The 21,875-nt window shown below is 41.8% G+C and overlaps 1 protein-coding gene across 1 annotated transcript in view; it reads right to left on the reverse strand.

The window, feature by feature from the left end:
* LOC132161229 (unconventional myosin-VIIa-like) overlaps nt 1-20,346 on the reverse strand; it is a 29,024-nt gene extending 8,678 nt beyond the window's left edge. Inside the window, exons 1-32 of the mRNA XM_059571147.1 lie at nt 20,237-20,346; nt 19,993-20,034; nt 19,331-19,432; nt 19,100-19,246; nt 18,578-18,762; nt 17,551-17,672; nt 17,305-17,447; nt 17,081-17,194; nt 16,594-16,747; nt 16,422-16,498; nt 16,219-16,338; nt 16,001-16,140; nt 13,769-13,979; nt 13,495-13,630; nt 13,232-13,395; nt 12,991-13,131; nt 12,758-12,916; nt 12,258-12,347; nt 12,083-12,177; nt 11,914-11,998; nt 11,604-11,822; nt 11,290-11,499; nt 10,986-11,195; nt 10,712-10,879; nt 10,238-10,531; nt 8,610-8,767; nt 8,396-8,522; nt 8,151-8,270; nt 7,571-7,744; nt 7,258-7,485; nt 6,519-6,686; nt 6,301-6,418 (exon numbers count right to left, since the gene is read on the reverse strand). Of these exons, the coding sequence (XP_059427130.1) occupies nt 6,301-6,418; nt 6,519-6,686; nt 7,258-7,485; nt 7,571-7,744; nt 8,151-8,270; nt 8,396-8,522; nt 8,610-8,767; nt 10,238-10,531; nt 10,712-10,879; nt 10,986-11,195; nt 11,290-11,499; nt 11,604-11,822; nt 11,914-11,998; nt 12,083-12,177; nt 12,258-12,347; nt 12,758-12,916; nt 12,991-13,131; nt 13,232-13,395; nt 13,495-13,630; nt 13,769-13,979; nt 16,001-16,140; nt 16,219-16,338; nt 16,422-16,498; nt 16,594-16,747; nt 17,081-17,194; nt 17,305-17,447; nt 17,551-17,672; nt 18,578-18,762; nt 19,100-19,246; nt 19,331-19,432; nt 19,993-20,010 (4,597 nt within the window). The 5' untranslated portion in view covers nt 20,011-20,034; nt 20,237-20,346. The remainder of the gene's footprint in view (nt 1-6,300; nt 6,419-6,518; nt 6,687-7,257; nt 7,486-7,570; nt 7,745-8,150; nt 8,271-8,395; nt 8,523-8,609; nt 8,768-10,237; nt 10,532-10,711; nt 10,880-10,985; nt 11,196-11,289; nt 11,500-11,603; nt 11,823-11,913; nt 11,999-12,082; nt 12,178-12,257; nt 12,348-12,757; nt 12,917-12,990; nt 13,132-13,231; nt 13,396-13,494; nt 13,631-13,768; nt 13,980-16,000; nt 16,141-16,218; nt 16,339-16,421; nt 16,499-16,593; nt 16,748-17,080; nt 17,195-17,304; nt 17,448-17,550; nt 17,673-18,577; nt 18,763-19,099; nt 19,247-19,330; nt 19,433-19,992; nt 20,035-20,236) is intronic.
* Nucleotides 20,347-21,875: the final 1,529 nt, after the last annotated feature.

Genomic DNA, 21,875 nt, shown 5'->3' on the forward strand with positions numbered 1-21,875 from the left:
TAGCTAAGACGCTACGGGAAAAGTCTCTTTTCACGAAATACTGAAGCAAAAAATTATCCTTAATTTTGTATTTTTGTAAAGCGCATTTGCAGCAGTACACAGCCATAGGCGAGACGGCTCGTTCGCTCATTGGCTTGTTCTGCGGCAACTGCACAGCCTATCGAGCGCGGGCTGATGCAACATCAGACCAATAAGGGCGCTTCGCGCCCTTCTTGCCACTTTCCGCCGAAACGGGTGTGGCCCAACCTATAAAAGGAGCTCGAAAAGGCTGACTCACCTGATTTTTCATCTCTTCAGCGAAGCTCACGCATCGCTGGATCATGGAGGAAGTAAGCGCCGTCTGAGAAAGCACATCAGCAGGACGAGCCATTCTGAAGCTGCTGGCATCGCCGCCTTCCACTGCCGTTCCTGCTGCGCTATCCGGCGCCTATATCCTTTCAATCCTGTTATATCCAAGCTGTTCTTTATGTGTGTGTGTGTGTTCGCCCTGCGTCTTCTTTAAGATGCCTTCCTGCGGCTCGTCAGAGCCCCACTCAGCGAGGGAGACCGGTACGTCATCTGTGTCTCCTGCCTGGGTGAAGATCATGCAGCGCTCGCTCGCTGACGGCGGATGCCCCCACTGCGAGCTGTTGCCATGGTGACTCTGAGGACTCGCCTGGCCTTTTTCTCTGAGCCTGCATTCTCCGCTGCGCTGAGGCACCGTAAAAGCATCGCTTCCAGCGGATTCCGGAACCGTCTTCAGCTCAACCGAGCTCGCCGGTTCGCCCTGCTTCACCGGCCCCCCCTGCATCGCTTCCCGGTGGGCAGTTTGCCGGCGCGTCGTCCGAGGAAGTCGATCTCAGGGCCGCGTCGGGGGAAGAGGACACGCGCTCTCTGCTAGCTTCGGGCAGTGAGGGCTGGGCGAGCTCCGAGGATCTCGCGCCTTCTGCTCAGAAGCCCAGCAGACGAGCTGACATCGAGAAGGAGACGGGGCGAATGCTCGTGTTGGCCGCGATGAGTCTCGGCCGCGAGTGGTTTGCACCAGCGCCCCCCCCTCTCGTTCCCGGCTGGATGGTATTTCGGTTTCGGATGAGCGTACTTCTCAAAGCCCGCCTCTTTTCTTCCTGAGCTTCACTAAGAGGTGGCGAAGGCTTGGAACGCTCCATATTCGGCACGAACTCGTTCGTCTGTCTCACTAGCATTCTCCACACTGATGATGCTAAAAACAGGAACTACCACTCACTTCCGCCGGTGGAACAGGCGATAGCGACGCACCTTTGTCCGCCCTCTGCTGGACGGCGGCAAAAGCGGTGTTGCCATCTAAAGCCTGCTGTGTGACGCTGCGTCGGCACTACTAACGATGGCTGCTTCATCGAAGCGCAGGTGTACGAGTTCCGCTGTTTCAGTTCCAGGAATTGTGACTGTCTCAGCGTTTTCTGCAATGCGGAAGCCTGCACAGTTGCCCGCTTGCCTGCACACAAAAACCGTTATCACAACAGCTTCAGCAACGCAGCTCGAGACCCCCGTTCTCGCTCTACTGGCCGTCGCCCAGCGCCGCGGGGACCGCGGCAGAGTATTACGGTGAGGCCGGGAGCCCCGAAGCCATCCTAGGAAAGCCATCTACGCATGCTGCATGACGCTGCGTCGGCACTACACACGATGGCTGCTTCATCGAAGCGCCGGTGTACGAGTTCCGCTGTGGCCGGGCTCTCACCTAAGCGCGCCGCTGTTTCAGTTTCCAGAGATTGCGCAAGCCTGTACGGTTGCGCAAGCCTGTACGGTTGCCCGCTTGCCTGCACACGAAAACCGTTATCACGGCTACCCAGATATTTCCCGAAAAATGTGTAATTTCTGGTGTCCCGGCCACGGCCGATGGTGCTATAAATGTAGTGACGATGCCCACTGCTCAGTGCCCATCTCCACATATAAGCACAGCCCTTCACACAGTGCTCGCGCCCATAAAAGCGACTCAAGTCGATCACGCGCACTACATAGTAGACGTGCCCACTCCTCAGTGCCCACAATCACTATGTCACACGCGTCATGTGGTTTCTGTAAAAACGAAACCCGTGCACGTTCGTCCGGCCACGGCCGATGGTGCTATAAATGTAGTGACGATGCCCACTCCTCAGTGCCCATCTCCACATGTAAGCACAGCCCTGCACACAGGGCCTGCGCCCATAATGTCGACTCAAGTCGGTCGCGCACACTGCATAGTAAACGTGCCCACCCCTCAGTGCCCACAATTACTATGTCACACGCGTCATGTGGTTTCTGTAAAAACGAAACCCGTGCATGCTCGTCCGGCCACGGCCGATCGTGCTATAAATGCAGTGACGATGCCCACTACCCAGTGCCCATCTCCACATGTAAGCACAGCCCTGCACACAGGGCTAGCGCACATAAGATCGACACAGATCGGTCGAGCGCGCCGCATAGTAAACGTGCCCACATACACTATGTCACATACGGCGCGGGGCTTCTGTAAAAACGAGGCCCGTGCACATATTTGAGATTCGCCTTCGAGGGCCAGGCATTCCAGTTTGCAGTCCTGCCATTCGGCTTGTCCGTAGCTCCTCGTACTTTAAAGAGGTGCATGGATGCAGCGCTCGCTCCTCTCAGACTCAGAGGCATACGAGTGCTGAATTATTTGGACGACTGGCTGGTTCTGGCCCGATCATGAGCGGAGCTCGTGGACCACAGAGCCGTTTTACTCGATCACCTCGAGAAGCTCGGCCTCAGTGTCAATTGGGCGAAGAGTTCGCTGAACCCCAGTCAGACGATCCTGTTTCTGGGTATAGTTCTGAACTCGTGTTCCATGACGGCGCGGCTGTCACCACAGCGCGCGATGGGCATTCAGCGTGCAGCGAGTTCTTTCCGCTGTGGCGCGACTGTGTCGCTCAAACACTGTCAAAAGATGCTGGGTCTCATGGCCTCAGCATCTCCGGTTCTGCGGCTGGGCCTGCTCCGCATGCGCCCCCTGCAGTTCTGGCTGAAGGCTCAGGTGCCGTGCAGAGCGTGGGCGTCTGGCCGGCTGCATTTCAAGGTCGATCAGAGCTGTGTTGCGGCTCTAGCACCTTGGACAGCGAACGGCTGGTACCGATCAGGTGTAAGCCTGGGGACTTCCCCGAGTGTGAAAGTGGTGTCAACGGACGCCTCCACTTTGGGATGGGGGTCAGACCGTCCTTTGGCCTATGGTCAGAACGGGAAAAGCTCCATCATATCAACTGCCTGGAAATGCTGGCAGTGGAGAACGCGCTGACGCGCTTTTGTCCCCATATCAAGGATCACCACGTCGTAGTCCGTTCGGACAACATGTCCGTGGTGTCCTAGATAAATCGACAGGGCGGTCTCGGGTCCTGAAACCTGTGCAGGCTGACGGAACGCCTCCTGATTTGGGCTCAGCGCAACGTGCGCTCGCTGAGAGCAGTGCATGTGCCAGGACTGCAGAATCTGGGTCCAGACAGGCTGTCCAGAGGCAATGTTCCTACGGGCGAATGGTCTCTACACCCGCAAACAGTCCGGCTGTTGTGGGAGAGATCTGGCATGGCGGAGGTGGACCTCTTTGCGTCCCACGAAAATGCTCACTGCCCGCGTTCTTTCCAAGAACGAAAGCGCGCTGTCACGGAGATGGCCGTGCTGCCCGCTTTATGCGTTCCCTCCCATCTCCCTCCTTCCGCAGGTGATAGAACGGGTGAGAGAAACGAGATGTTCAATACTGCTTGTAGCACCTCTTTGGAAGAACCATGGTTCCCAGATCTGATGCAGTTAGCAGATGTCGCCCCGTGGCCGGTACCGTTGAGGAGAGACCTCCTCTCGCAGGCCAGGGGCTCGATTTGGCACCCTCAACCGGAGTTGTGGTCCCTCTATGTATGGGCACTCAACGGTTACCCGCTGATCTCGCAGTGGGAGTGCTAAATACCATCACTCAGGCTAGAGCTCCGTCGACACGACGTCTGTATGCCTCGAAGTGGTCGGTGTTCTCCAGCTGGTGCACAGCTCGAGGTTATTCACCCCTTAGTTGTGAGGTGACGGAGGTCCTCTCCTTCCTTCAGGAGCTGTTGGATAAGGGCAGAGCCCCATCCACGCTCAAAGTTTATGTGGCTGCCATAGCGGCGTTTTCTGAAACGGCGTCCGGTCAGTCAATAGGAAGGAATGATTTAGTCATCCGGTTCCTCAGAGGAGCTAGGAGGCTGAATCCTCCCAGACCTCCGTCAGTCCCTATGTGGGACCTCGCGGCGGTTTTTGGAGGCCTTGAAGGGTCCCCCTTTCAAGCCTATCCAATCGATTAGCCTTCAGCATCTGTCGTTCAAGACAGTATTCTTGTTGGCTCTCGCTTCTGTGAAGCGTGTGGGTGATTTGCACGCGCTCTCGGTGAGCCAGTCGTGCTTGGAGTTTGGGCCCAATGACTCAAGAGTCATACTCAAACCTAGGCACGGTTATGTGCCGAAATCCCTCAACACACCGTTTCGGGCTCAGGTTATTTCCCTGTCTGCCCTGCCGGTGTCAGGGGAGGATGGAGACTCGAGTCTTCTTTGCCCTGTCAGGGTTTTAAGAGCTTATGTGTCTCGCTCTGCTGCCTTTCGGCAGACGGAGCAGCTATTTGTCTCATTCAGTGGGCGTTCCAAGGGAATGGCTGTTTCGAGACAGACGCTATCCAGATGGATAGTTGACGCCATAGTGTTAGCTTACGCTTCCAGGGGCCTTCAGTGCCCATTGGGCGTCAGAGCACACTCCACAAGAGGCGTCGCCTCGTCGTGGGCGTGGTCTACTGGGATCTCCTTGCAGGATATATGTATGGCGGCAGGTTGGGCCTCGCCGTCTACATTTATCAGGTTCTATAACCTGGAGGTTACCGCCTTGCAAGCAAGGCTGCTGTCGGTATAGGCGAATCAGGGCCCTGAGGGGAATTCTGAGTTCACGAGCGCTATGCGCTGCCGACTGTTATATGGGCAGTATTGCGTAAGACCCGCATTGCCACATTGGTCAGGCCTTGCCTCGGCTGTGTGATGTCATATTGCCGCATCTACGGATGCTGCTAGATATGGGACGGAGGGCTTTTTCCCTTTTCTGTCCTGGACTCTCTGTGAGTCCCTCAGGTGACTGTGCACTGTAAATCCTGGGCGTTGCTTCAGGTTTATTGGTGTGTGATCCCTGCGCGCACGGCGTTTTACATTGGGTTCCCGTAGCGTCTTAGCTTAGACGCAGTACGAGAGAGCTCTCGTAAGAGAACGTACTCGGTTACTAAACGTAACCTCGGTTCTCTCTAGAAGAGCGAACGAGTACTGCGTTCTCTGCCGTGCGCACGATTCACTCTGGTTCGCTTCGGCGATGAAATAAATCAGGTGAGTCAGCCTTTTCGAGCTCCTTTTATAGGTTGGGCCACACCCGTTTCGGCGGGAAGTGGCAAGAAGGGCGCGAAGCGAAATGTGCTGCACATAGTTTTACATGTGGATTATAATTTTCGGGAACCGAGTTAAACAAAACTTGTAACCATTGATATCTAAGTACAGCGTCCCTGGGAAGGCCAAACAAAGGTGATTGGACTCTGAGATGAAAATAACAGCGTTTCGACGACATGGCGACAAACACAAACGCAGCTCTTCCTCTTATCCGTCAGAGCAACAAGGCCACACCCCCTTTTTTGTGTATTCATGTGGGTGGAGGTTAGTCAAAAAACTGTTTTAGTGACGTCATTACTGCAGGAACTTGAGGGATGTAGTCCAAACGGGTCGTTTTTTGTAGGCGAATTCTGTTAAATAAAATATCTCGCTTGGCATTGAACTTTGAGCTTTAGAATTTTACAGATATTATTTATACTCTAACAACAACATTACACACTAACTAAAGTTTAAAACATGGGATCACGAAGAACGGGACCTTTAATGACAGAATTTTCATTTTTGGGTGAACTATGCCTTTAAAATAACTTTGATATTTTAATTTATTGTAAAATGTAATTTATTCCTGTGATGGCAAAGCTACTTCTCAGCAGCCATTATTCCAGTCTTCAGTGTCACATGATACTTCAGTAAATCATTCTGAAGTATGTAAGTTCTGAAGTATATTAAACATATTGTATTATTATAAATGCTGAAAACAAATACGCTACTTTGTGGAAACCATTTTTTCAGGATTCTTTGATGAATAGAAAGTTCAAATAAACATTTATTTAGATATCTTTTATAAAAACATTTCGTAACATTATAATTTTCTCTTGTGTCATTTTTTACTAGTACCAGTATTCGTTTATTTAAAAAATCTAACTGAACCGAAATTTTTTACAGCAGTGTAATACTCCTCTTAGCATATAGTACATACCAGACAACTTGGCAACTTCAAAAAACTTGGAGAAGAACATTGACCACTTTTGACGAGCATAGTCAACCACATCTGCTTTGACTTTATCAGACTTGGTCTGAGTGTTTATTAGTGGGCCCTAACAAAAAGAAACAAATGCTTGTAAAATGCTTTGACTTTCAAACAGGTGGAAAGCTTTATTACATTTATTTTACCATGAGGAATAGAAACATCTGTACCTGCGTATGTGCTGTATTAACCATCTGGGTCCACTTTTCTTCTGACTTGGCCTCAAGTAGTTTGGAGTTAATGCACTCTTTAACTACAGTCCTAGTATTCTCCATACTCATGTCTGATCCAAACTGCACATAGAAGTGCTTTGCTACAAGCGCAACAGTGTCTTCCTCCTGATATAAACACAAAGGTGAAATTCCATCAAATAAATGTCATGATGTGGTCCCCTACTGTGTGGCAATTCTACAATGGCAATGGTAACTGGAAACTATTAAATTGGCTTGATGCTAAATACACACTGCTAGAAAGTCCATGATGACTGCCGTTTTAATAAACACAACATGAAAATTCACTGAATGCATGAAGTACAAATAAATAAATTAAAGGCACAGTCCACCCAAAATGAAAATTCTGTCAACATTTACTATCCCTCAAGTCATTCCAAAGCTGTATGACTTTGTTTCTTCTGTGGAACACAAAAGAAGATATTTTGAAGAATGTTGGTAACCAAACGGTTTCAGGTCCTATTGACATATTGGTCCGTATTTTTCTCTTGAGTCAATAAATCTATTGAAGTCAATGGGACCCGAAATCGTATGGAATGACAACATTCTTCAAAATACCTTCTTTTGTGTTCTACAGAAGAAAGAAAGTCATACAAGTTTTGAATGACATGAGGGGGAGTAAATGATGACAGAATATACAATTTGGGTCAAGTGATACTAAAAATGATCTGAAGCACACCTTCTCACACTGGTATTCTCCAGATTTCAGGCCTCTGATGACCTGTCTGTAGATAATGTCTGTGCTGACATTATCCTGGCTGCAGTCATGCCAAGGTGTGAAGATCTCTTTACGGAAGAAGAGACGCCAAGGGGCATGTTGCTCCTGCCCACCCTTCCTCTTCACTTCCTGCTCACACTGAGAGATTGCATCCATCACATGTTCACTGCCACTACCTAGGGACCACACCTAAAAAGAGGGAGCACAATACCTTAAATTTCTAATAATACATAAAATCTGGTTCAAACTCAATTTCAGTGCAAAGTCTTCATACCTTGTCGTATAAAGCTACATAAAGTGAGAAGCCAAATGTGTCCTGAAGTTTGACTTTCTGTGAGAGCATCTGGCAGACCTCTTTAGATGTGGAGGCAGAATCTACAGGCAAACTGATAGTCCTGCCATCCATCATAGTTACTGAGATGGCAATGGGTTTCTTGGACTTGGTGGCCTGTGATTAAACAGTGATGGCATGAATTAAAGCTTCAAATCTATGGTAGATATTTGTTACTGGACCATAGGAGAATTAAGACCTAAGGGGTTTCACACATAAAGCAATTTAAAGCAACAATGCAACAGAAGTCATTACTTTCAATGAGCTGCCCATCATTATGACAATATTCATAAGTGTTTCATTTTATCTAAATGAGCAGCAGCATTGGAGACACTGGAACACACATGATCCATCTCCTGAAAGCTTTATTTACAAATCATATCCCTTTCATTTTAAACAGGAAAAAAACTGATTCCTTGTCCAAACTGATATCTCAATTTTAGCAGCAACGATTTTGAAAAGCTATGGCAAGTTGTTCAGTCCAAAAACACTGTATTTGTGAATGGGGCATAAATGACTTTACCTGGAGCTCCAGCCAGCTGGGAGGCTCTCCACGCACTCCATTGGCAACAGTGCGCCTCAGTCGGTCAGCGCAGTAAGGCGCGTATCCCACAGGACCAAAACGAAGAAAACTTTGCAGGTACTGTGAGGAGATGAGAAACATTCAGGACAACACAATGTGGAGACAACTGCAAATGTATGACCCCATAAAGAAATAGTGAATTCATGCATCAAAGAGTTTAATAAGGAAGACAGTCTTTTATTCACCTTGATGAAGCGCTCGGTAGGAGGAAAAATTCCCAAACAGATGCACAGGAGGATCCAGCCACGGAAGAAGCTACCACGGTTTGAGTTCTCTTGGAGCTGCTTACAGATCTGGCAGTAGATTTCATCCCTAACAATGAAAGATATTAAAGACTTAGAAACAGAAACATCTGACCACTAAGCAATAGATGACTTATGGTTTTAAATAATTAACAACCTGAGGTCACGTCTGACAATGGCATATCCAACAATGATATGCAACTTTTCAAGAGATGTCATTGGCCGGTCCAGGGTGAGTCTGTCTGCATTCATTTCATCTTCTTCGCTAATAGTTTGCACAGTGGGTTGTTTGGAAACTTCAGTCCCATCCTTTGCCTTTACATGAAGGGGGATTATAAAGATTATAAATAATTCATCTGTTTGTTGCATTGGTGAAAAAAGTGACAAAGACATGCAATCCCCAAAATTATTATTTGTATTTTTTTAGTACTGTACTGAAGTAGTATATAGCAAGTACAATTAAATAATTAAATACTTGGAAGTATTTTTAGATTTGAGATTTTTTTTAAACATTGCCTTTAGGACACATCAAAAAGAGTGTTTTACTGTAGAAGCTGCTAAATAAATTCAGCCAACACAGACTTGTTGCTCTTGTAGTTTTGTTACTCTGAATTTAATCTGCATCACTTAATGCATAGGTCTATTTTTGACATCAGTCTGTCAGATATATTGTTCTGCCCAGAGCATTTATCACTGTCAATCATAGCAATGACTGATGGAACAATTTAGTGGATTTACTCGTTAATTTTTTACACTCATGTTTGTCACTCTTGAAACAGTATACATGGACATTCAGTCAAACAATTCTTAGACAAACAAAACATTTCTTAAAATTTCAATGGATTATGTAAAGATTCTAGAGAAATGCTTACCCAGGCAAAAACTCCTGATAAATCAATTACTAACTACACAATCAATCTCTTATTTACATCGTGCGCATGCCTTTTTTCTCTCTCTGATTATATTAGGTAGATCTGAAAGAGTGTAGAACTCTGTAAACTTATGAAAACAAAAATTAGTTCAGAGGTTATTCTTCTGATTAACCTATAGAAAACACCTCTGACTGGCCATTGCTTTCAACAGAGATGCTCGTGATTGGCTGCAATACTCAAAACTGCAAAAACAAGGAAATTAACTTGTGGTTTTGTAATTCGAAACCAGAGCATGCACACAAAAACACAAAGGAGAGTTTAAAAGTGGTTGACTACAAGCGGGTACAGATATGAATTGGTACTAATGGTACTGTAAAAAGACCCCCCCCCCCACCACCACCACCAAAAACACTTTCTCATTGGATCTACACAAATCCGGTAAGTGGCCAGTGAGTTTTCACTGGAAGGTGAGGATTTAGCATCTATGAATAATACAGTAATGCATTAGCTTTGAATAATTGTTTTAATATTGCTTTTATTTTGACAGATAAGAAAAGGAATAAAGACTCATTAAAAATTGTATTTCAAACACATGTGAAAGGTTCTTAGAAATGTATTAATGTTGGTTTCATATGGTTCTGAAAAACTTCCGTACGATTTTCAAGAATAGCTTCAACAATCTCAATACTCTAAAAATGTTTTTTTTTTTTTTTTTATAAAAAATACATGTGACTGACTGCACATATTTTAATAACAATTTTCAAGTTAAAACGTTTTTAACAATTATCAACTGATATAGATTCCTGACTTTTTTTATGACATTTTACAACCTGAAATAAACTTGTCTTAAACAGATCAAATTATTTGATATTTTATGAGAATAAATGACCTTAAGAAATAGTATAAATCTCACCTCTTCTGCTATAACAGATGGTTTTCTACCGGTTCTGTTGGATTGAGTCCCCTCAGGTGCTGTGGAGATCCTTTTGTTTCGGGACATTACATCAGTGAAAGTTGAAGTCTTTCGATTTTTCGGACCCTGCTCTGGTATGGCAGATAGTTTGCGGCTTGGAACACCATCATCTTGGACAGATTTTTTGTTTCGGGCCAGTATGTCTGTAAAAGTTGAAGACTTTCTGTTGCGGGAAGCGTCGTCTGGAACTGTACTGAGTTTCCTGTTCGGAGAGTTTCTTGTATTTTTCAATCTCTGAAATAATCAGGCATCAACACTTTCACTTTTTTTGAGTTGCTAGAAGACCTATATTGCTGGTCTTAGCAGGTCTCTCAACATGTCCAAACTGGTTTTTAGCTGGCCAGCCTGCCAGTCTGACCCGCTGTTTGTTTGTTTTTCAGCTGTAAAATATATAATATAAAGGAGCTTCCTCACCTGGTCCAAGCCCACCATATGGCTGAGGCGTCTATCCTGTCTGGAGGCCACATCCGTCTGAAGAGAGCCTTCTGCAAAGGGTAGTCCATTCCTTGAGACCCCCTGAGCTTTTGGTTCAGGAAGATCACCCATAAATCTCAAGATCATCCACCAAACCGTTAGTGAAGCCTGTGGAGAAGAAGAGAAGAGCAGTAGTAAGCACCTAATGTTAATCTGACATCAGAAGAACATCCTAAATCTATCAAAAGCTGGTCAAGGTCAAATGTGGCTTTACTAGGACATCATTCTCCTCCTCATGGTAGAGCAGAGGCTGACGTATTCTCTGGCGAATGTGTGTGGGTGTGGCAGCACCCTGGAAGTACATGGAAGCAAACTTGGAGAACGAGTACTCATCCAAATCATCAAAGTCTTCATCTGGAATCTCCATCAATGGAGCATCATCCAGATCCACCTCTTCAAGCACCACTCGCTTTCCCTCAAAGTCCTAAAAACACAACGTTCCCATGCAGGTTTTGGTTTTAATTTGATTGTTATCCAAACATTAACATCATGCTTTTTTGAGAAGTTTGATCTCTCACCTCAAAGCCCACAGGTGCCTGGCCCTCCTGTCCGCCAACCATGCTAGGCAAGAAGCCAAAGATATCATCCACCATTTCCTGGTCTGTGGAGGGTTCCAACTGTTCAGCCGCCTCTCTTTCTTTTTTCTGCCGCAGAATTTCATCAAGCCTCCTTTGCCTCTCTAGAGCAGCAAGTTCTTCTGCTCTACGTTCCTGAAGTGAGAGGTAAGCCTGCAAACAACAGAGACAGCAAAAGATAAAGATGATATGTAGCCTGGGATATTTAGCAAACAGTCTTCTAAACATGAAAATGCTATCCATCGGAAACTTCCTACATCTCTCTTCATTTTCTTGACAGCTTTTCTGGCTAGAGTTCCTCTGGTGTAAGCCTGCAGGAGTATCACTGCCGCTCTCTTTCGTTTCCACTCCTTCCTCATCAGGTGGCCACGAGTCTGAGCCTGAAGCAGAATAGTTGCTTGTCGCTTCCGTTTATACTGCCAGGCCAACTGACGAGAGCGTACTTGAGCACGTAGACGGGCAAAACCCAACTGGACCTGCAGAAAGGCAAGTGACACTCTACATACAGTACATGCACAAGCAATGAATATCAACATCTTTCAGTCTGCAGTTAAGAGGACAACATACCACTCTGTAAAGTTTTCTGACTTTGTGTCCTCGCCAGGTTTTCTGTATGGTCACAGCTGCTCTTCTCTTTGTCAGGAACACTTTCCTGCAAGAAAACAAAATGGCAACCGATGAACCAATGTGTGAACATTTTCTCTACAAACATAGGAGATTATCCTCATTCTTTTACCTGTGTTTATATCCTCTCAAGACTCTCTGAATAATAAGTGCCTTCTCATTGAGAGCGCTGTCTCGTGCCAGTTCCAAAACAGTATCATGGAAATCCTGATGCAAAAAAAGAATCACGTTAGAATGGATCAACTTTAAAAATGCTGTAATGATACCTGTAAAATTCACTTCAGTACCTTCAGAAACACTTTAGTCTTGCCGATCTTCCACTCCTCTTCAGTCAGAACATTCTCACAGATACTTTCACAGCATTTCTTGGCACTCTCCTTTAATATTACAGTAAATATTAAAATTAATGGGTGCAATAATGCATTTAATTAGCTTTTTTTTTTTTTTTACTAATTTTCCATCTAAATAAATACTGAAACAAGAAAAATCTTCTTGAAAAGCATATTTAGCCTTAATGTAGAAGAACATATATTTAATATTCTTTAATACAAATGTATTTTGTCTTATGGCAAAATACACTGGTATATATTTAAAAGTGCTTTAATAGGTTTTAGTCATTTTAGGGGATGGGGATTTGGTGTTTATCAATGTGGCTGTTCTAATTCAGTGTCAAACATAAGCAAAACGGCTATAATCGCTTACAGAACCTTCAAAACCTGTTCCAATGTATGTTACAGAAACCACTGTAACACTTAATTCATGTCAAACAACACAGAATCACTCTCACAGTTTTGGGGTCACAAACACTGGACTTGAGCAGCACACGGTAACGCTCCAGAAACTCATCAAATGTGTGACGGATGGGATAGCCGGCCTTCCGAATGCGGATAGTCTCCATCATTCCAGAGTAACGAAGTTGACGGATACACAGCTCCCTGTCAAAGAGCTGAAACAAAGATGGAAAAGTGGGTCACTGACAGTAAAGTGAGTCAATCGACAGAGAAAATGATCCAAGCTTACCATAGGCTTCTTGAAGTCATTGGGTTTAATACAGCGAATAAAGAAAGGTTGGCAGGAAGTTAGAGTCTTCATTAAAGAGTCCAGCGACTGACGGAACTGCCCACATAATGTAGGCACACGTTTCTTTGTGTCTGTTGTTTGCTAAAGAAATAGAAAATCAAAGGTATGAAAATTTTGTATTAATGAGCTGAATGTCATCACGTGTTTGTACACTATTTGCCTTTAGCTGGTGTTAACATACCCGAAGTGAGTTTTTTGGGGTGATGATAGTGTGGTTGGAGCTAGTTCTCGCCTCTGTGGTGCTTAGCTCACGGTGAAATATCTGCTTTAGTAGCTTACTGGATGATGTGTGTATCAGCTGGATGACATCATTACTCAGAGTATCTCTGTTCTTCTCAAGGAAACCTATATGCACAGTAAATTTCATAACACATTTTAGATATTTTTAAAGCCAAAAAATTAATATGAAGGTGCATTGTGTGGAACTTTGATAGCATGTATTACCTTTGCAGTCATAGTAGACAACTCCAGCAAAATGGCGGATTCCAAACTGCGTGTCGTGATTGTTTTTTGGGGGCATGTAGATGTCACCCTTCCCATGAACCTGATTCATTTTGTTAAGCATAGTAGCATCTGTGCCCTAGAGAAAATTACAATTGTTCATAACGGTGTATAAATATTTATAGATTATTAAAGATATGACGCAGTCACACATTGCCTGACTATTAATTATCAAAGATAGCCTATACTGTGAATAAAAGCAAATATATTTTAGAACCTTAGGAAAGAGACTCTCTTCATCAATAAGAGCGAGAACGTTGAGAGGCTTTACGGCCAGAACATCAAGGGTACGCTGATTGTCGTTAAATTTAATGTTGTTCCAGACGATGTCTTCACGTACGTATTCCTGTTGTTCAAGCTTGAAGACGTGTTTCACAAAGAACTGCTGAAGCTGCTCATTGGCAAAGTTAATGCAGAGCTGTTCAAAGCTGAAGGAATCACAGACAAGATTAAGATAGTTCACCTCCAAAAAATAAAAATAAAATCTGCGATCATTTACTTATCCTCATGTAGTTCTAAACCCTGTGAATTTTTTAAGAATATCCTTGTTGCCATTTCCATTTAATGAAAGTTAATATAAAAATATTATGAAAGTGGAGTCATTTTCTACACTAATATATTTTATCCTTTGAAACTTGATTATTTTACAGCCCTAAAATCAGTTGGTTGGGAATCAATAGCATCAAATGTCATTTGGTTCTCACATATCTTTTGTTTCCCCATTCAAAGAGATAGGAGCTGCACTTGCATGCCCGAAAGGCATTTCAAAGATGACCACCGAGTGACATGACTTGCCTTAAAAGGGACTTTGGTACTATATTCAGAGAACAACAACTTTTTTTTGGTCTGTTTTTCACATCACTATCCTATGGCCAGAAGTGGAAAGTCTAGGGTTCAGAAAGTAAAAGTCCTGCTGTATGTTTATTCCACTCATGAACCCAGCCAGCTGATTTCACTAATTAATTCTACCTCTTGGCTGAAAAACTGTGCTTTGGAACAAAAATACTGAGGATGAATTTTACTTTCTTAACCTGGACTTTCCACCTCAAATGGCAACAGAAGACTGTAAACCTATTTTTTTTACCGAAAAATGAAAATTATGTAATTAATGACTTACCCTCATGTCGTTCCAAACCCGTAAGACCTCCGTTCAGACGCGAACCGTTTCAAATGATTCAGTTCGATTTGGTGAACTGGTTCAAGAAGATCCGGTTACATCGAGTGATTCGTTCGCGAACCGGATATCACTACACTGCAGTGAACGCGCTCAAAACAGACCCGGAAGAGAAGACAATGCTGAATTAAGTCATCCATTTTGCTATTTTTGGACCAAAATGTATTTTCGATGCTTCAAAAAATTCTAACAGACCCTATGATGTCACATGGACTACTTCGAAGATTTTTTTACAGAAAAAAGGGACAGAAAGCTCTCGGACTAAATCTAAAATATCTTAAACTGTGTTCCGAAGATAAATGGAGGTCTTACGGGTTTGGAACGACATGAGGGTGAGTCATTATTGACATAATTTTTCTTTTTGGGTGAACTAACCCTTTAACAGCCTGAGCCTCCATTCATTTTCATTTAAAGGAAAAGAGCAGTTAAGATAGTCTTTAAAGGGTTAGTTCACCGAAAAATGAAATTATGTCATTCTCTTCCATGTCTGTTGTGAGAGATTTCAAAACACAACAGTGTAGTGATATCCGGTTCGCAAACGAATCATTCGATATAACCGGATCTTTTCAATGAATCGAACTGAATCGTTTGAAACGGTTCGCGTCTCCAATACGCATTAATCCACAAATGACTTAAGCTGTTAACTTTTTTTAATGTGGCTGACACTCCCTCTGAGTTCAAACAAACCAATATCCCGGAGTAATTCATGTACTCAAACAGTACACTGACTGAACTGCTGTGAAGAGAGAACTGAAGATGAACACTAAGCCGAGCCAGATAACGAACAAAAGATTGACTCTTCTCGAGTCAAGAACCACAACAGACCCGGAAGAGAAGACAATGCTGAATAAAGTCGTCATTTTTGCTATTTTTGAACCAAAAATATGTATTTTCGATGCTTCAAAAAATTCTAACAGACCCTCTGATGTCACATGGACTACTTTGATGATGTTTTTAATACATTTCTGGACATGGACAGTATACCGTTCACACACTTTCAATGGAGGGACAGAAAGCTCTCGGACTAAATCTAAAATATCTTAAACTGTGTTCCAAAGATAAACGGAGGTCTTACGGGTTTGGAACGACATGAGGGGGAGTCATTAATGACATAATTTTCCTTTTTGGGTGAACTAATCCTTTAACAGCCTGAGCCTCCATTCATTTTCATTTAAAGAAAATGAGCAGTTTAGATTTTAGTCTTTAAAAATCCAGGTTTTGTGTTCCACAGAAGTTTTTTAATGACATGAAAGATGACATGCATATATGACAAACCTGTTGTTGTTGAAGTTTTCAAAGCCAAAAATGTCCAACAAACCAATTGAGAGTCGGATGTGTTTGGGGTCAGGAGGAGGTTTGTAAATGGCACTGTTGATTTTCTCCACAATCCACACAAACATCCTTCCATAGATGGCCTGCACACAGAGAGAAGATGAGAACTTTATACTGGAGTATAATAGATTTTAAATTGAAACTACATTCAGTTGCACAACCTTTACAAAGGCATTTCTGCCATCCACTGCTTGTGCTGAGTTCAGAGGTTTAGACACACTCTCCCTGTTAGTCATCAAAGAGCGTTGTGTCAAGCTTACATCCAGGGCATTTGGGGCCACCTGCAAAAAAAATCAGATCTATGGGCTTGAGTGTGCTGCTTGCAGACAAAATTGGTTTCTAAGATATATATATTTACAATTACCTCTAATAACTGTGCAGCCATTTTGAAATGTGTAGAAGAGAGAACATCACAGCTCTCAAGGTTGTTCATAATGGTTTCTTAAATATTGAAAATGGAAATAAAGCTCAAATAAGCGTTCCCTCTAAAAAACAGAAGGTTTTGCTCTAGATTATGTCTCTTTATTACTACTCACCTTCAAAGTCTACATTCCCCAGGTGTAGGATGGCAGCAAGAAGCTTGTTAATTTCCCACGTGTCATTTTCTGTGAATGCCAAGATCTTCATTGCTGAACGGAAGCTGGCATACTCTTTTATGTCGTCCCGTCCTTCGCATGTAGTGCACTGACCCTATAAGCCAACATAATCATGCATAATGTAACAATGCTTAGAAGGATAGTTCGCCCAAAAATGAAAATGAAATTTTTTATTTATTCATCATTTCATTCCACAACTGAGTTTCTTTTAAGGAACACACAAAAAAAACTAAGGGTCCAAACCACACCAATTTAAATTTACAACAGCACTGAAGCAGTTTTTTTAAAATATCTTCTTTGTGTTTCACAACTATAGCTTTAATGTTAATTTATCCTACCTGTTCGTTCTCACTCCAAAATAACTTTATTGTAACAAATGTAAAATACACATAGAAAGTTGGAGCATGGTGTCTATGATGATCAGTACCATTGTGAGATAGCTGTATTCTGCAGCATGTCCCAAAGACAGGATCTTCTTTTGGTCAGGAGGCATTCCCATGAGCATGCAGTAAAAGATGTGGTAGTTTCTCTCTTGTGGGGCCTGTGCCAAAAATATGCAAATAAGCCATTCTACATTTGTTTTCCTGTATCTTCACCTGAAAGATTTAGCATTATACAGTCTAATTATAATCTATTTTCAGGATGGTTTACCTGTCGACAAACACGTGATTTCTCGAGTAGGTACTGTTCAAAGCGGGCCCCCTCGATAGCACCATTTTTATTAAAGTGGATGTCAATATATTTTCCAAAGCGGCTGGAGTTGTCATTGCGGATGGTCTTTGCATTACCAAAAGCTACAAAATAAGACTTGATGTAAATATTGAATTGCTTATCTGAAGAATTACAAAGTTGAGTGATCCAGGAGCATCCTATGTGTTTCTTTATAAACATCCATACCTTCTAAGATTGGGTTTGCTTCTAGAATCTGCTGCTCAATCCAGGAGCGCTGCCCACTCACCGCCGCAAGAAATTGCAGCATGAGTTTGGTGCTCTCTGTTTTTCCTGCTCCGGACTCCCCACTGACAAACACAGCACATACAGACACTCTCAGAACACATTAATGCTCATTAAGCAAATAACTAACAGAATATATGACAGATGTTGGAGTTGCCAACATACAGGTCCAGTTTGTTCTGGGTGTTTGTACAGCTGCCTATAATATATAAAACCTACAGTTTACAGTACAATACTGCTATGAACTTAAACAGTTCAAAACAAATATTCTGTTAGTTTCAAACCCTTCAAAAGGTATACTTTTTAAGAATTTTCAGGCCACTTTTTCAATGTAATGAATTTGAGGACCGGGGCATTAAAATTGCAACAAAAGGCAAAATAGGTGTCATAAAAAGTGGTTGAAATGTTAAGAAGGAGAAATTTATGTGTTTATTCACTGATAATATGAATAAGAAATGCATATAGACTCTGGGATTTTTCAGAGATGCATCTATCTTCTTTCATCTTTCTATGTCTATCTTGTACCTCATTTGAACAATGCTTGAAACTTGATATGATGAGCACCTCAAGTGTCTTTTTGACTCTTTAAGATGAATCACTTGATGTATCCCCAATTGTAAGTCGCTTTGGATAAAAGTGTCTGCCAAATTAATAAATGTAAATGTAAATGTAAATGTAAAAGAACTGTCAATTCAAGATAAGGATAAAGAAAGTCAGATAAAGAAAGTTCATACTTCAACCAAGTATGAATGACTGAAGGAGCCTAAAAATGGTTGATCAATATTTTAAGGTGTGAATTAAACCATTAACAAAAATAAATGGTTAAATTAAGACAAGGATGAAAATGTTAAACGGGTTTGCAATGACATTACCATTTTTGTTCACAACCAAAAGTTTAAAACTCAGAAAATCTTAACCTAACCCTAGCTACAAAATGTTGGTTTCTCCCAAGTATGAATGACTGAAAGACCTAATGATGCAGCACTGGTCTTTGCGGTTCCGTCGCATGTTGAAGAAACAGCTGTCTGCAATGGCAAAGACATGCGGGGGGAGATCACCCAACCGCCGGTCTGTGTACAGCTCCACCTGCTCTGGAGTGTAGATTGGCAGCAGCTGGTAAGGGTTCACTGCCACCAGAATTGACCCTGTGTATGTCTGTCAAAACAAACAAACAAGTTGTTTCAAGGTCTTTTAAAAAGAATATAGACTTCAGAGCAGAATGTTGGATTTACTGTATAATGGGTACGTCAATGTTGTAAAACAATATGATCTGCTCATCAAACTTGGAACTGGCTGTTTCTATAGATACAATCTTGTTATTAAAACAGGAAGAGCAAATAACTGTTGGTGAATGAACTGAAGTTGGTGAATTAAGTGGAAAATGTAATCCCTATTTTGGTCATTTTAAGTTCACAGGTCTTGAAAACTAGTATTTTAAATCATATATTTAAATGTATGCATGATTAATCTAAAGTGGTGGTAAAAAACTCACATAGATTGCTCCTTCTTTGTAGCGCACAAGAAGGTTCCGTAACAGTCCAGCCTCATTTAGGTCACCCAGCCTTATCATATCATCCACACCGTTCACTGAGGTGGGATGCATGGGCTTCAGGGAGTTGTCCTTTTTAATCTTGTGCTCCTGCAAATTATGCCATAGAAGACATCAGCTACACTTCTACAGACAAAAGCAGCAGTTAACTAAGACTGTCTGCATTTATATTACCTTTCCCTCATCGTCAATGAGCTGAAGTTGCCCAGTGTCTGAAAGTCTGACTTCAGCTCCAATTTGGACACCATCACTGCAGTCCACCCACACATAGTCCCCCTAAAGTGGTTGATCGATATTTTAAATTAAACCGTTACCATTAATAACTGTATATGCTAAATAAAGACAAAGGAACTGATAATAGTATACTTTACCTTAAAACATCTTTAAGACAAAATGTTCATACTATGCTGACTTTCTGAACATGGATCATGGTAATACTATATTTTCCTAACTTGGAATACCATGTACCACAGTATGATTACAGTAATTATGCTATACCATTTTATATATACATGCATTGAGGTATTGGTACCATCAGCATTGTGTGTACCTGTACTTCGATATTCGCTCAACCCTAAACTAAAGCACAAATCATGATTAGATAAATCTATGGCATTATATTCCATACAGTCCAGGTTTACACATTAAAAACAAATAAATCACATCTAATCATCTCTAATCTCTAAAACTGTGTGTATGTTTACTGAATACAATATTGATTCTTTATTTGTATTCATGTTATATTAACTATCATTTAATATAAAATGAACCAAGAATAAAAAGTATCATGGTAACGCCACAGTAATTTCCGTATCCAGATACTTCAAATAATTTACCTTCCTTAACACCACCATGACGGAGTCCTTTTGTCCCCCAGCCTAAATAATAGAACAAAGGATGCATTTTAGAACCAAATATCGCCAAGAAAAATTCAGTTGTGGAGATTAGGAAGAAAGGCATAATGGCGTCTAACATACACGTACACATTACCTAAAGTACAATACAATAGTTCAGCTATTTATGTAGAACAAAATAACCAAACCAAACCATTGAAACCAAAATAAATCCAATGTGAGCTACCTTTACTGGTGGATATTTGATGAAGTCTCCTGATCTAGCAGTATTTTTTGTTGCTCTTCTGTGAAGCCAGAACAGATCCCCACAGTGTGAGTGTTCAGCCAAAAGAAATGACCTCAGGGGCCTGCTCGGGAACAACAGGTGTTTATGATACTTTGACTTTGCACTCTGACTAACACATCCATAATGATGAACACAAGGAAGCTCTGTACTCCAAATCAGATTATTAGAAGATGGTATAAAATACCACAAAGCACACCAAAGAATACTAAGAAAATAAAGCTTCAAGATAAAATGTCTTTTACAGTAAATGGTAGTAAAATTGCAACAGAAAGGCAGAGTGGACCTGCATAGACACACTCGTGATTGTAAATATCAATCTACAGAACAAAATGAAGGCAAATTAAGAAATAAATACAATATTACTAATCTGAACCTTTTCAGTTTTACATAATGATTTTTTCTTTTTAACAGTAAAGTTAAACCTTTGGACCCGTGTGACAACATACGGAGGGTTGAGCTCTGCTCATAAGAGGGCAATCAAGCTGTAAATAGCATAGTATCATAGTTACCCAAGGTGGAGCCATTCTGGAAAGTCATATTTCAATCGGCCAATACTAAACTTCATTGCAAGAACGTTCAGGGATTAGAGTTTAAGTGGTGTGGTGTTTTAAGGTCACAGGAAACAGGTTCTTTAAACAGAGTCAGTAGAACGCACCATGTACAGTATAAAGAAATAAACAGAATAAACCTTATACAGAATAAAATAAAAAAAAGGTAATTCCTTATCAGCTAAAAACATATTTGACCTTAACCTACAGAAATAAATAAGGTGAGAAAATTGTTGGACTCTCACAATCAACGCAGGAATGATTACTGTTATATATATTTGTTATATATCATTGATTTATTACACACTGTAGGATATACTAATAACAAAATTAAAATAATAATAAGCTTTTTTAAGCTAGTTTGAAACATTTGTCTACTAACATCCTTGATTTAGTGTAATTCATTAAGTCTAGCAAGTCATTTTTGAATGATGAAAATGGTGAAATGATGAAAATTTTACTACTTTTACAGTATAATATATTTGATCAATGTGGAAAATGTTCTAACAATAATGAAAACAGTATTACTGAAAGAGCAGCCCAGTTTTCCTGCTGCGTATCTGACGTTTCATTGGTTGCGTAAAAAAAGAAAAGAGAAAAAAAGCATCCCCAAGACCTTCCTGTAGACAAAAAAAAATAATAGAATGAATTTTTTTTTTTAAAACATCCAAATTATTATTCAAACCCAGAACAACATTATATCTGTAAAACAGCACAAAAAGCCTCGTCACTTCCATTAAGAACAATTTTCTTACACTGAAACATAAAACAATCCACATATTCTCATGATATAAATTCACATAATTATACTGATTCTTTCAAGTACACATTTCACAGCTTTGTACTATAATCAGTCACTTTAGAGCTTGAATGTTTACAGTGATGAAAAACAAGAAAGGTTAGAGGGCATCATATCTAGTTAGTACAAGACCCTTATATTTTAATTGTGGACTTAATTTCTGGTTAATCTGGAAGCGATTAACTTTAACTTTTGTATTTAACACACACAGAGAAAAAAAAGAAAATCCCAC

This window comes from Carassius carassius, chromosome 17, assembly GCF_963082965.1.
Source record: "Carassius carassius chromosome 17, fCarCar2.1, whole genome shotgun sequence".
NCBI classification, from domain to species: domain Eukaryota; kingdom Metazoa; phylum Chordata; class Actinopteri; order Cypriniformes; family Cyprinidae; genus Carassius; species Carassius carassius.